Source organism: Lemur catta, chromosome 1 (genome assembly GCF_020740605.2).
Source record: "Lemur catta isolate mLemCat1 chromosome 1, mLemCat1.pri, whole genome shotgun sequence".
Taxonomy (NCBI): domain Eukaryota; kingdom Metazoa; phylum Chordata; class Mammalia; order Primates; family Lemuridae; genus Lemur; species Lemur catta.
Genome location: NC_059128.1, coordinates 220557690 through 220571090, shown reverse-complemented (window position 1 = coordinate 220571090; position 13401 = coordinate 220557690). Strand labels below are relative to the sequence as shown.

The 13401-nt window shown below is 40.0% G+C and overlaps 2 protein-coding genes across 6 annotated transcripts in view; both read right to left on the bottom strand.

The window, feature by feature from the left end:
* The window catches only part of SNX4 (sorting nexin 4), a 60305-nt gene extending 57133 nt beyond the window's left edge, over positions 1-3172 (bottom strand). Inside the window, exon 1 of one of the 5 annotated variants that reach the window (XM_045540092.1) lies at positions 2997-3172. In XM_045540092.1, the coding sequence (XP_045396048.1) occupies positions 2997-3137 (141 nt within the window). In that variant the 5' untranslated portion in view covers positions 3138-3172. Of the gene's footprint in view, positions 1-2843; positions 2892-2996 lie in introns of those variants that run through there. The other 4 variants (XM_045540094.1, XM_045540093.1, XM_045540095.1 and 1 more) reach the window with 4 other exon arrangements.
* A 6972-nt stretch (positions 3173-10144) lies between these two features.
* The window catches only part of OSBPL11 (oxysterol binding protein like 11), a 76841-nt gene continuing 73584 nt past the window's right edge, over positions 10145-13401 (bottom strand). The window contains exon 13 of the mRNA XM_045540091.1: positions 10145-11848. Coding sequence (XP_045396047.1) covers positions 11783-11848 — 66 coding nt within the window. The 3' untranslated portion in view covers positions 10145-11782. The remainder of the gene's footprint in view (positions 11849-13401) is intronic.

The window sequence follows — 13401 nt, the reverse complement described above, 5'->3', positions numbered from 1 at the left end:
TATTAATCAAATATATAATGGCTCTCACAAAATTACCAAAATTTTACCATCACATTCAAAATTAAAGTCCTCATGCTCATTTCAGCAGCACAAGTACTAACACTGGAATGATAGAAGATTAGCATGGCCCAAACAAAAAAAAAAGGAAAAAAATTAAAGTCCTCATGATATGCCAACACAAATATGCCAACACAAGATGAATCTTGCCTTTTGAAACAATCTAAAACCACTTGAACACAAAAAGAGAGGCATACCACAGACTAGCAAATATTTTAAACTCTGAAAATGTTAAGTATTGGTAAAGATATAGAACATGAGGCACTTCTGATGAGGGTATAAACTGGTATTGCTACTTTGGAAAACAATTTGGCACTATTTACTAGGGTTGACCACGTTATTATCTTACAATCCTGCAATTCTACTCCTAAATTTATACTAGACTTGGACATATGCAGAGGAAGTTCATGGTAGTGTAATAGTAACTTTTCAAAATAGCAAAAATGGACCAGGTGTAGTATAATAGTAACTTTTCAAAACAGCAAAAATGGGCACACCTGTAATTCTAGTATTTTGGGAGGCCAAGGTGGGAGGATTGCTTGAGGCCAGTTCTGAGACCAGCCTGAGCAAGAAGGAGACCCCATCTCTACAAAAAATAGAAAAAATTGGGCAGGCATGGTGACTAATGCCAGTAGTCCCAGCTAATCAGGAGGCTGAGGCAGGAGGATCGCTTAAGCCCAGGAGTTTGAGGTTGCTGTGAATTATGATCACACCACTGCACTCTACCCGGGGTGACATAGCAGGACTCTGCCTCAAAAAAAAAAAAAAATAATAATAATAATAAATGAAATAGAAACTTAAAACTCAACAAAAGGAAAATAAACCCAATTTAAAAAAACAAGCAAATATCTTAATAGAGACCTCACCAAAGAAGATATGAAGATATACAGATAGCAAATATGCATATGAAAAGATGCACCATATCATTTGTCATCAGGGAAATGCACATTAAAACAAGATACCACGAACACACAGAACACTGACAACATCAAATGCTGGTGAGGATGAGGAACAGCAAGAACTCTCATTCATTGCAGGTGGGAAGGCAAAATGGTACAGCCACTTTGGAAGATAGTGTAGCAGTTTCTTACAAAACTAAACATACTTTCACCATATGATCCAGCAATTATACTCCTTGGTATTTACCCAAGAGAGTTGAAAACTTACATCCACATGAAAACCTGTACATGGATATTCATAGCAGCATTATGATAATTGCCAAAACTTGGAAACGACCAAGATGTCCTTCAGCAGGGGACAGTTAAGGGATAAACTGTAGTACATCCAGACATTGGAATATTATTGAGTGTTAAAAAGAAATGAGCTGTCAAACTGTGAAAAGACATGGAGGAACCTTAAAACATATTACCAAGTGAAAGAAGCCAATCTCAAATGATTACATATTGTACAATTCTAACAATGTGATATTCTGGAAAAGGCAAAACTATGGAGACAGTAAAAAGATGAGTGTTGCCAAGGATTAAAGGGGAGGGAAGCCTGACTAAGTAGAACACAGAGGAATTTCAACACAGTGAAAACACTTTGTATGATATTATAATGGTGGATATATGTCATTATACATGTCCAACACCAAGAGTGAACCCTAATGGACTTTGGGTGATAATGATGTGTCAGTGTAGGTCCTTCATTTATAACAATGTATCACTCTGGTGGGAGACATTGATAATGACAGAGCCCAGAGTATATGGGATATCTCTGTACATTCCTCTCAATTTTGCTGTGAACCTAAAATTGGTCTAAAAAAATTAAGTTCTTAAAAAAAAAAAAAAAAAAACCTTCAAAGTACAGCCAAAAAAGTCTTCATTCTTTCCTATTTATCTTGATATTTTCCTTCATAGGAAAAACCTTCAACTCCTGTGTTGAACCCCCTGGTTAGCTGGTCTCTAAACTTAAGGTCAAGAGTCTTTCTAGTTCCATTCAGCAAACAACTTGCACTTTTCTTTATCCATATAGCACGAGAACGGGCAAGTTAATATTATTGAATTTTGCTCCTAACACCTGCTCCAGGAAAAAAAAAAAAAGGAACAAAATGACTGGATACAAATGACACACAGAAGGAGACTTTGGGCAGGTGGTCCAAGGTGGAACACTACACTGAGTTTGTGAAATGCTTCAATTTGACCTGGTCTACAAATCTTGCATTATACACAAAAACACTTTAAAATGAAAGCACTTACGAATATAAGATGATACATTTTTTTCCTTCTCATCAAGCAAATGAAAATCCTAATTACCAAAGGGGCTTCATGAAGAACAACGGATACAGAAAGCCTCCAATAAGAAACATGGCACTTCCCCCAAAATAAGAAAATTACAGCCAAACGGAGTTTTCAAAAATGTTTTTTCATTTGAACCTGACACTTTCTTCTATTTCCTGATGGCAGCACCAGACCAATCCCCCCATCGCCCCAGACTTGTTCTTCATTCTAGTCCCCCATTCTCTTCGTTGTCAAACACCGCTGCCTCCCCACCCCAGTGTCCCCTTTAAAACATCTCCCCAGCAAACCCCTGGCTGCCAGAAACATCAGCGTTCCTCTTCTGCTCCACATCTCGCGGCTACGCGACCACCGCAAACTGCCCCTCCTCCAGCCTCGCCTGTCGGGCCGGCTCCCGTGCCCGCGGGGCCACGCCCACGGGCCCACCCGCTCCCGTGGCCGCCGCCCTCTGGGCCCTTCCTGGGCTAACCGCAGCGCCTGGCCCTCGTCCCCCGACCCAGGACCCCCTTTTTTCACCGAGCCTCCACCCACCCCCATCCCTCACTGCACCTGCGGCCGCCGCCTTTCCTCCTCGCTTCCCCCGCACCACCGGGCCTCCCCGGCCAAGCCCACTGGCTCCCGCCAGCTCAGGCCAGCTCGGCCCAGCCCGGCCCGGTAGGCCCCGACACAGGCCCCGAGGGCTCAGCTGCCACTTCTCCTCACCGTGTCGACCCCAGAACCCGCGTCCCGGGCCCCCTCAGCTTCCTCACCGACCGTAGCCTCCAGCCCAGAGTCGGGGAGGCCCAGCGGCTCAATGGGCGCGGGCTGCAGCTGCCGCTCAGGGTCCAGAGGTGCCTGCTCCATGGCTACGGTTCGGCGCGGCGAACCCAGTGCGCCTGCGCCGCTGGGCATGCCCCGCCCCGCCGCCCGCCCCGCCTCCCGCCCCGCCGCCCGAGTTCGGCTGGTTCCGGCGCCCCGCCAGCCGCGGCCGAGTAGACCTAGAGGCTCCGGGACCGGGAGCTGGGGCTTGGGGGAAAGGCCGGTCTGCGGAGGAACTGGTCAGCTCCTAAGCCCGGAGACCCAGAAATCTGCGAGAACTGGTGGAGGGAAAGACGGAGAGAAAGGCAAGGGGAAGGTGAACACCAGAAGTAGGTATGGGGACTATTCAGGTTGATCATCTAAAAAAAATTTGAAACTCCAAAGAAATTGTAGACTCCCTCTACGCCTCTGCTTTGCCTGTCATTATTGGTTCCATTTTCTCCCGGAAATATCAGAGCTGCATAAATTATTAACTTTCAACAGGTTGAGTAACACATTCAACAAAAAGTAACACTTGCAAGGTTTTCAGGAAAGGGAAGCGTTTGGCTGAAGCAGGGCTTGAGTTCTTTTGTAAATGTTTCATGAAGCCCTGGAGATCTCTGATAATTTTCTACAGACAACTCGTGTTTAATTTTCTAAACCTGCTTCCTTGACAAGCTTTCACCAGCGTAACTTGATGGGAAATGCTCGATGCCTGTAACAGGCTGTGGTAACTTGAAGTTTTTTCTATGCAAAGTCTGGTCTCAATTTTGCAAGGACAGAAGTTGATCTTTCTGCCCACTTAGCTATTTCAAGCTGTGACGTACAATATCCTCTTCCTGGAATGCTCTGTCTGGGAGCAAATTTCCATTCATCCCTAAGACTCAACTCAGTTTCCATCTCCAAGTGCTAATATCACTTTGTTCATAAATCTGTTATGACCTTTCTCATATAATTTTATAATTATTTATTTATATGTCCATCTTCCCCAGCTAGACTTTGGACTTTTTTATGGCAAGGACCCTGTCTTTTTTTTTCCCCTTTCTCTCTACTAAACCTAGGACATGTACTCCATAACTGTTCAAAGGCTTTTTATCAGTTTATCAGGAATTATTCATGCCAGGCAAACTCTCAGAAAACATGTTTTTAAATCAGAAGACTATTTTATTTTGTCACAAGAGAGATACTTTTCCAGGAACCGATCTGCATCCATTATCCTGTGCCCTTTTCCTGGTTTTGAGATACACAGGAAACTAGATCTTAAAGCCATTAGGATAATTGCAATGGGCAGGTGACTTGAGTGTCTCACCCTGCAGTGAGTGGGAACAAGGAAAAGGACTGGGGACTTTAAAGAGCAGTTACTAAGGGAGGCCCCAGTACTGTCAGCTGTTTCTGAAAAAAAAAAAAAAAAAAAAAAAAACCAAGTGGGCTGTTTCCTGTTCACTCACACCTCTTTTTTTGCAGGGGAAAAATATCTTTCAAGACTGCTTTTGATAGCTATTTTAAGTTGTTCAGCTGGATTTAACTTTGCCCCTATATCTTCTTAAGAGATAGACTTAAACCAAATTTGAAAAATCAAAAGAGTGCTTGAAGATTTTAAAATGAAGGTAAAAATGATCAGATGATTATTTCTCCCAATTTTATATACATATAATACATCTTCATTGTGGGGAAATTGGAAAATACAGTTAGGTATTAAAAAAAAGCCATTCATGCACTCACAATCCAAAGATAAACACTGTTAACATTTATCATATATCCCTTTAAATATTATAGATATATACATATATTTCATGTACATATAATAAAATGTGATACTATTGTGCTATTTTATAATTTATTTTATTTAATACATCAAGAACACCTTTCTATGTGAAAAAAATATATTCCTACAGAATCTGCTTAATGGCTATATAGAGTTCTATTGTAAAAAATTAAGTTATTTAATCCTATAATCCTGTATAGTTATAATTTAATTCCAGGCTTTAGTTTTACAAACAGCTCTGTAGTGACTATCCTTCTACATGTGAAAGTTGCCAGAACCAAAATCGAGTCACTTGTGTTTAAAAAAAAAACAAAACTACTGACAAATAGAGCTGGGAAAGGCTATGAAGAAGAAAGTTCTCATGCATAATGCCTGATAACAAAAATATCACAAAAGACTCTTGGAAAACTGCAACTCTGGAAAAACTGCAATCTTACCCAAACCTTGTAAGGCCATCACAACGATACACAAAAAATACTGCTTCGAGGACATCTGCCCAGCAACTGCCTGTCCAACTTCAGACTGTCGTAATCCTTGTTATTGATCCTTGTAGCCAAGGATAATTATCTCAAAAATGAAGTAATCCTAATTTTCTAGAAAATTATTATTTGTATTCACTAGACATATGCCTTACTCTTGAGGCTGCCTGTAAGCTAACAAAATTTTTTTGATAGAGACAGGAACTAGTGTTTATGTAAAAAGCCTAGAGTGGGAGGGGAGGTGGTGCCTTGATATTTTTATTTTTTTCCTTCCTTCCTTCCTTTCTTCCTTCCTTTTCCCTCCTTTTCCTTCCTTCCTTCCTTCCTGTGGGAGGTGAGGTGATGCCTTGACATTTTTATTTTTTCCCTTCCTTCCTTCCTTCCTTCTTTTTTTCTTTCCTCCTTCCTCCCCCCCCCCCCCACTGCTTTTTTTTAGCAGAGTCTCACTCTGTCACCCTGGCTAGAGTACGGTGGTGTCATCATAGCTCACTGCAATCTCAAACTCCTGGGCTCAAGTGATCTTCCTGCCTCAGCCTCCTGAGTAGCTGGGATTATTGGCGTGCACCACCATGTCCAGCTAGTTTCTTCTGTTTTTAGTAGAGATGGGGTCTTGCTCTTACTCAGGCTGGTCTCAAACTCCTGGCCTTAAGAGATCCTCCCACCTTGGCCTCCCAAAGTGCTAGGATCACAGGCGTGAGCCACATCGTAGGGCCTGTCTTGACATTTTTAATAGGTCCATCTTTTGGACACCCTGGCCAATGGTTAGCATCATAGCTGTAGTTTTTTATATGTTTGGTACTTCACATATGTTTTTATGCAATGCCCCAGTAAGACAGGCATTATATTCCCATTTCACAGAGGAAGAAGTAGGCTCAGATAATATTTGACAAAGTCGCACAGCCATTAAATAAGGGAAAAACCTGAGATTCAAACCCAGATTTGTAGGACACCCCAAACCCAAGCAAGCTATTGGGCCATGCTGCTTTTCTGCATGGGGGAGAAAAGAGATTCTTCTAGAAAAGAGGCAAATAATTGGCAGAATCAAGGGTTGATTCCTTACCTGAACACCCAGAAAGAGAAGTACATTTCCTTGGAGTATGAAGATAAAGTCAATCCAGTCTGCCTGAAGTCTGGGGAAAGCCCAAGGCTAACTCCATGGAGATTAAGGATACAGCTGTTTCCCCTTCTTCTAATTCAGGAATGGATAAGATACCCCATCTCACTCCCCACTGGGGGAGAGCCTGCAGTTACCTGCTCTAGAGTGAATGAGAAAAGTCTCAGGAGCAGGGGTGACTAGCCAGGCAAAAGGAACTTCAGTCCTTTGTATATGAAAAGCAAGTTTTTACCTTTCCATTTGTTGTTAACTTACCAAATATTTACTGAGCTTCTGCATTAGCCTGGGAACACCATGAAATACCTGTTGTCTGCTCCGCATTGTCCATGTTCTGTTCTTCTCCTTCCACACCTCAGGATTTTCCTCCCGGTGTCTGGCTGGCCACCCAGGGACTGTGAAGGTCACCTTCTTCTCCTTCCTCTGAAACTATCCCCTTCCTCTCCCTCCTTTACCAGCAACCAAACCCAACCCCACCCAATTTTTCCTTTGAGTGTCAGGGTGAATGACATTTGCCCTTGTTCAAGTACAAGATGTAATTTGCTGCCGTCCTATTACCACCATATTCTTTTGGGGCAAATTCCCCATTGTGTGAGGCCTTAATTCCAGAGCAATTCTTAGTATATGCCTCTGTTGCAGCCTCCAATCACAGGAGTTGAAGGGCTCAGATCCTTCCTTTACTACCTCTGGGAAAAATATTCCAACTTAGCAACTCAGACCCTTAAACTCCCAGGAGTTTGAATCTCAGGTCAGATAGTATGCTGGAGGTTGAGCCAGTGGAAGTGCTAGGGCCAGATTTTTCCTAAGTCGTTAATTTCCTGTAGGTTCTGTGCCATGTCTCTGGAGCCACCTTGATTCTGCAACTTCCTACAGAATCACCAGCTTTAATTCTGTGAACTGATATCCTTCTATTTCTCTATTTGCTTCACATGACTAGAGTTGGTCTCTGTTCTGTGCAACCCTGAGCTGTAACTGATGCAGTGAAACTCCCATCTATTCACCTAAACATGCAATAAACATTTATTAAACATCTACCATATCCCTGGCAATCTCAATATCTGCCCAAGTTGATTATCCAAACTGATTGGTGGCTGTATGCCTTTGGAGAAGACTGGAGAAGACCCAGAATCAGCAGAACCATGTTCTAAACCCCTATTGCTTGAGAAACTTCCCCTGAAGTCCTACAGCTGGCCACTAGAATCTTTAGCAGCTAAAAATCGTTAAAGCCGTCGCAGGATAGAAATATTTCTCCCCTGCCGGATAACTTAAATACACTTTGATAAAGGCCCTCTGAGGCAAATAGTTGTTTACAGCTAGGAAACTTAAACCAGATATGTTGGGAGGAAGCAAGATTGGCCAAGGTATTTAGGACAAGTGAGTCTTGAGGCACCTCTCAACTAATATTGTACCTGTAAGTAATAACAGCTTACCTGTAAGGGCACTTTGCAAACTCAGAAGAGCCTGGCACCTGAAGTTCTAGAAATGGAGAAATTTCTTTGGTATTAAGAAGCTGTCAGACTACTTGATTTTTGTTTAAAAACTAGGATTGCCTAAAAGTTACTAAGCATTTGGGCATTTTATTTTGGGGGATTTTCTTTTAGGAGTTCATCAAAGGAAGTCATAATTATCCCCAATTCGTCCACCTTCACCAGTAACCAATGCCAACTCCATCCAGTCTCTCAAACAAAATTCCTGCTATGCTCTGAATGTGCGTGTCCGCCCGCCCACCCACCCCAATTACATGTTGAAATCCTAACCTCCAAGGTGATGATATACGGAGGTTTGTTGTTTATGAGCTACCTAGTTTATGGTATTTTGTTATAGCTGCCTGGACATATTAAGACAATTTCTAAACAAATATGTAGAGACTCTGAGAAGGATAAAATATTTCATCCTTGGGGGAAATCAGACAATAGGTCATAGTGTTGCTGCCAGAACAAAATCTCATCCAATTGTGTTTGTTTACACTGAATGAAATTAGCAATTAGTAGGGGAGATCTAGGTACATGCATAAATTCACTCTTTTAAAGGTACCTGAGATTTGTTTTAATCGGGTATAGTAAGACAAGACACACTAAGAAATGACTGTTATGACAGGACAAGTTTTTTATACTCCCAGATCCCTAGAAACAGGAGGCACTTCATGCCATGAAGAGGGGTGGGAGGGCACACAGGGAAACACCAGGATCAGTCAGGGGACAGAAAGATAGAGGGGGAAAACATGAACAGGAGACTTTACTGTTGTCTCTGTAGGAAAGAACAGGCAAGGCAGGGTAAAATTTACATGGAAATGCACAGGACCTAGCATAGCCAAGAAAGACAAAGTTGTGATACTTACACTACCTGACTTTAAGGTTTTATTATTAAACCTTAAAATAAAGCTACCGTAATGAAGACTGTGTAGTTTTGTCATAGTCAGATAGATCAATGTAACAAAACAGAGTCCATAGCAGACCCACACATTTAAGATCAACTGATTTTAGACAAAGGTAAAAAGGCAATTCAATAGGAGAAAGGATAGTCTTTTAAACAAATGGTGCTGGAAGAATTGGATATCCATTTGCAAAAACAGAAAAAAAAAACCACCTTGATACATACTTAGTATCAACTCAAACAAAAATTAACTCAAAATAAATTACAGACCTAAATGTAAGAGCTAAAAATATAAAACTTTTAGGATAAAACATAGAGGAAAATAATAGTGGCCTTTGGTTAGTTTAGGAAAGCTTAGATATGACACCAAAAGCATGATCCATAAAAGAAAAATTTGATAAATTGAACTTCATCAAAATTAAGAATATCTACCATTCTAAAGACACTGTTAAAAGAATGAAAGAGAAGCTACAGACTCCGAGAAATACAAAGCAAATAAAAAAACAAACAACTCAATTAATATATGGGCAAAAGATTTGAAAAGATATTTCACCAAGATATACAGATGGCATATAAGCACATGAAAAGATGCTCTTTATCAGTAATCATCAGAGTTATGCAAATTAACACCATAATGACATACCACTATACACCCATTCATATAGTAAAAATTAAAAAGACTGACCATACTATGTGTTGCCAATGATATGAAGCACCTAGAACACTCATGCACCGCTAGTGGGAATGTAAGACTGTATTTTTTTTTTTTTGAGATAGGGTCTCACTCTGTCACACAAGCTTGGGTGCAGTGGCACAATCAGCTCACTGCAGCCTCTAACTCCTAGGCTCAAGAAATCCTCCTGCCTCAGCCTCCTGAATAGCTGGGACTACAGGTGTGTACCATAATGCCTGGCTAATTTTTCTATTTTTTGTAGAGATAGGCTCTCCCTATGTTGCCCAGGCTGGTCTTAAACTCCTGGCCTCAAGCAATGGTCCTGCCTTGGCCTCCCAAAGCGCTGGGATTATAGGAACGAGCCACCATGCCCAGCTGTATTTCAATAATCCTTAAAATGGCTCAATAGTCAAAAGAAATACACGGGCACTCAAATGGTTCAAACAAAACAAAAATTCTTGGTTTCATTTTATATTCTTGCTCAATCTCCAGTATATTTAAAAGTTAAACCTTTTGATTTTTTAAAACTCTTATTAAATTTACTCTGTGAGCTCAATATTCCTGAAAGTAAGGATTTAAAGAGAAAATCAATGTCCCTCCCAGATGAACAGAGCTATAACACCCTGATTATAAACTTTCCATTTCTCTCCATTCACGAAACAGACAAAGGCATCATTGTTCTCTAGTTTTATTATTTTTTAATTTTCCCAACACATGAACTATAACTCATTTTGAGATTTTTCAGTGCATTTCACAGCAAAAATGAACAAGGGAATCATTAAAATGGTTGTACGCAAACCAACTCTTTTTCTTATAATTTACAATTTGTTGAAACAATTATTGTTTTGCTGTTTTCATCCTATTAACCACTCTAACAGAACACAATTTATCAGGGCACAAAGCTTGAAACTTCTTATGATGATGCAACAGACACAGCCATCTACAGTGGCTGATGAATAACAGGTATATGTTACACACACTGATTGGAAGACCATATTGGGAGAAATAGATAAGGCACCACTCTTGGAAAATTAAGGTAGCTTGCAGTAACAAGTGTTGAGCACCATAGGCAGGTGCTCAATAAATACTTGAATGAATGATGAAAGCCATAATTAGCACTATTCTTTTAATTGTCAGCAATTCCTCAACCTCAATAAAATATTTATTTAAAAAAAGATTTGTACCTGAATACAACTTCCTGATATCTTTTTATTTCATACTTTTTCTTTAGCATTTAAGTTTCCTTGAAAAGAAAATAAAACCATACCTTACATGCACTTAGTTACATATATAACTTCTGAATTACTGACAAATATGAATAGTCATTTGTTTTAATTTTTGAATGAACAGAGGTAAGATAAAGCATACTTATCCAGAGGGATAACACATAATACTGGATTTAACCTAGAGGTGAAAAAAGATAAGGAAAAAAGTAACAGTTTTATTTTTTAATATTTGCTATTTTCTGTAATGCCTTAGTTCTTGAGAAAGGCCAAAATCTCATCATATTGACATGAATACATTTTAAAAAACTGTCTCTTAAGCGTAATATTTAATAAAACTAGGTATTGAAAAATGTTCTGAAATTTTTCAAGTCAATGTTGTTTTCAAGTATATTAAAATGCTCAGAAGAAAAAATTCTCCATGGTTATAATTCTAATCAATTTATAAATATACTTTTTAAAAGAGAGTTCCAACAGAGGTGGATAATGGATAAGTTTCTCTAACACAGGCACGAAGTCTTTTTGAAGAAATAGAATGCCTTGTTACCACAACCTGGTTGATTTTTTTTTTTTTTAACACTGATTTCAGGCACAATGGCTGAATCCACTTCTGGGTCATCTTCCTCTTCCTCTTGGTTGGTTTATAAGAGTAGTGAATACTTCAGTTATGGACAGAAAGCAAAACACAAACTCTGAAACAGAGACTTCACTTTTCACTATAAAGAAATCAAAGTCACTGAGTTCTCACTGTTGTATATATCTGCTGCCCCTGTGCAAAAATAGGGGATTCAAACTTAGCTTTAGGAGCAAGAACTAGATAAAAGATTAATCATCTAATAATTCAGATAAAAGATTTTAAGATGGTATTGCTCACATCACATGAACAGGTTGGTGAGAGGTCCACTGTGTTTCTTTAACACTTTGGTCTTGTTGCAGTATCATGGTGCCCTAGTAGGTACATTCATGTTTAGCTAGTTTCAGTCTGCACAATCAGGAAGCAGGTCACTCAGTGCAATGACTCCATTGTGGGAGGATTTAGGGTAAAACAGAGAAGAATCTCATTTGGTTGAGTCCTAAATAGCACATGTCACTCTGCTGGTTGTGTTGTTGGAATTATTTTCCAAAGGGGTTTGTGATAAATCCAGCCATCTCCCTGAAACAAGTAGAAAAATAAATTAAAGAACTATTCCTCTAATATTTTCAAAATCAGTTACCAAAACCAGAAGCAACACCTTCACTGAAATGGAATTCTACATTCACAGTTAAAAAGGAGAGTTTTTGTGAAGGAATAAAATCTCTGTGCTTAAGACATCAAACAATGCTTGTGGTTTAGAGCTAGGATTAGGTGAGAAGGTCTGGTATGGGGGACCTCGTTTGTGACTCATGAACATTTTATTTTGCAGAAGTCATTTGTAGCAATTCTGCCCAATTTTGCCAAGATGCTACAGACTGAGCCTCACTCACAGAGTTATGGGCAACAGGTGAATCACAAAGAAATGGTTACGAAGGTACTAGCTGTTCTCCCTATCTCTACTTGTTGTCTCTAGCATGTAAGTGCTGTTTTTTGCTTCTTTTCAGACTTTACCACCATTAGTTTCTCCTAGTTCCTATAAATAGGATACTGCAAGGAGACAAAGCAAGGGTCAAAGAGCAAACCAAAGACAGGAGAAGAGCACAGTAAGGAAAAAAAGAACTGTGGCAAATGTATAAAGTAGCAACCTGGGGTGGGAACTTGGCAGTTAAGGTCAGGGGAGGAAAGACTGGAGTTCAGTGTTTATGGGACTAGGCAAAGTTAGTCAGATTTGAACCTCTGTCCTTAACTCCCATGTCTCTTTCAATTTATTTATATTTAAAAATTTAAAAATATATATTTATTCTACCTTGTTTCAAAAGTGATTTGAAGCCAGCAATTATTTGACTCACTATGACAAAGACTTTATCCTTGACCTAACTGTCAGGCTCCTTTGAGCTGTGTTCTTGAGCAGGCTTTGGCCTTGGCCTGCTGAGTCCAGTTTTAGCGAAGAATCCTGACAAGCCAGTTTACTGAGAATTCCACAACTTCAGTATCCAATTAAGCTCCTCTCCCCCAACTCTTAATAACTAACCAAGTTCCTCTTAGTAATTTTTCATCCACTCCTTTGGCTTGCCCATTGGCTATAAATCCCCACTTGTTACCACTGCATTCAGAATGAGTTCAAACTCTCTCCCCTACTGCAACACTCTTGAATAAAGTCTTCCTTCACATAAGAATAATTTCTTGGCCGGGCGCAGTGGCACACTCCTATAATCCTAGCACTCTGGGAGGCCCAGGGGAGAGGATTGCTTGAGGAGTTCAAGACCAGCCTGAGCAAGAGCGAGACCCATTCTCTACTAAAAATAGAAAAATTAGCTGGGCGTGGTGGTGTGGGCTTGTGTTTCCAGCTACTCAGGAGGCTGAGCCCAGGAGTTTGAGGTTGCTATGAGCGAGGCTGATGCCATGGCACTCTTCCCATGACGACAGAATAAGACTCTGTCTTTAAAAAAAAGAAAAAAATAGGAAATTGAACCTCACTCCCCCCATAATAAAATAATAATAATAATAATAAAAGAATAATTTCTCTTTCACAATAGCAACTACTAGCATGTTCATATCAAATTACCTGGTCAATGATTCTCAACACTTAAACTGTTTTTTTGAAAAATATGTCAACTAACTACATTATAGAA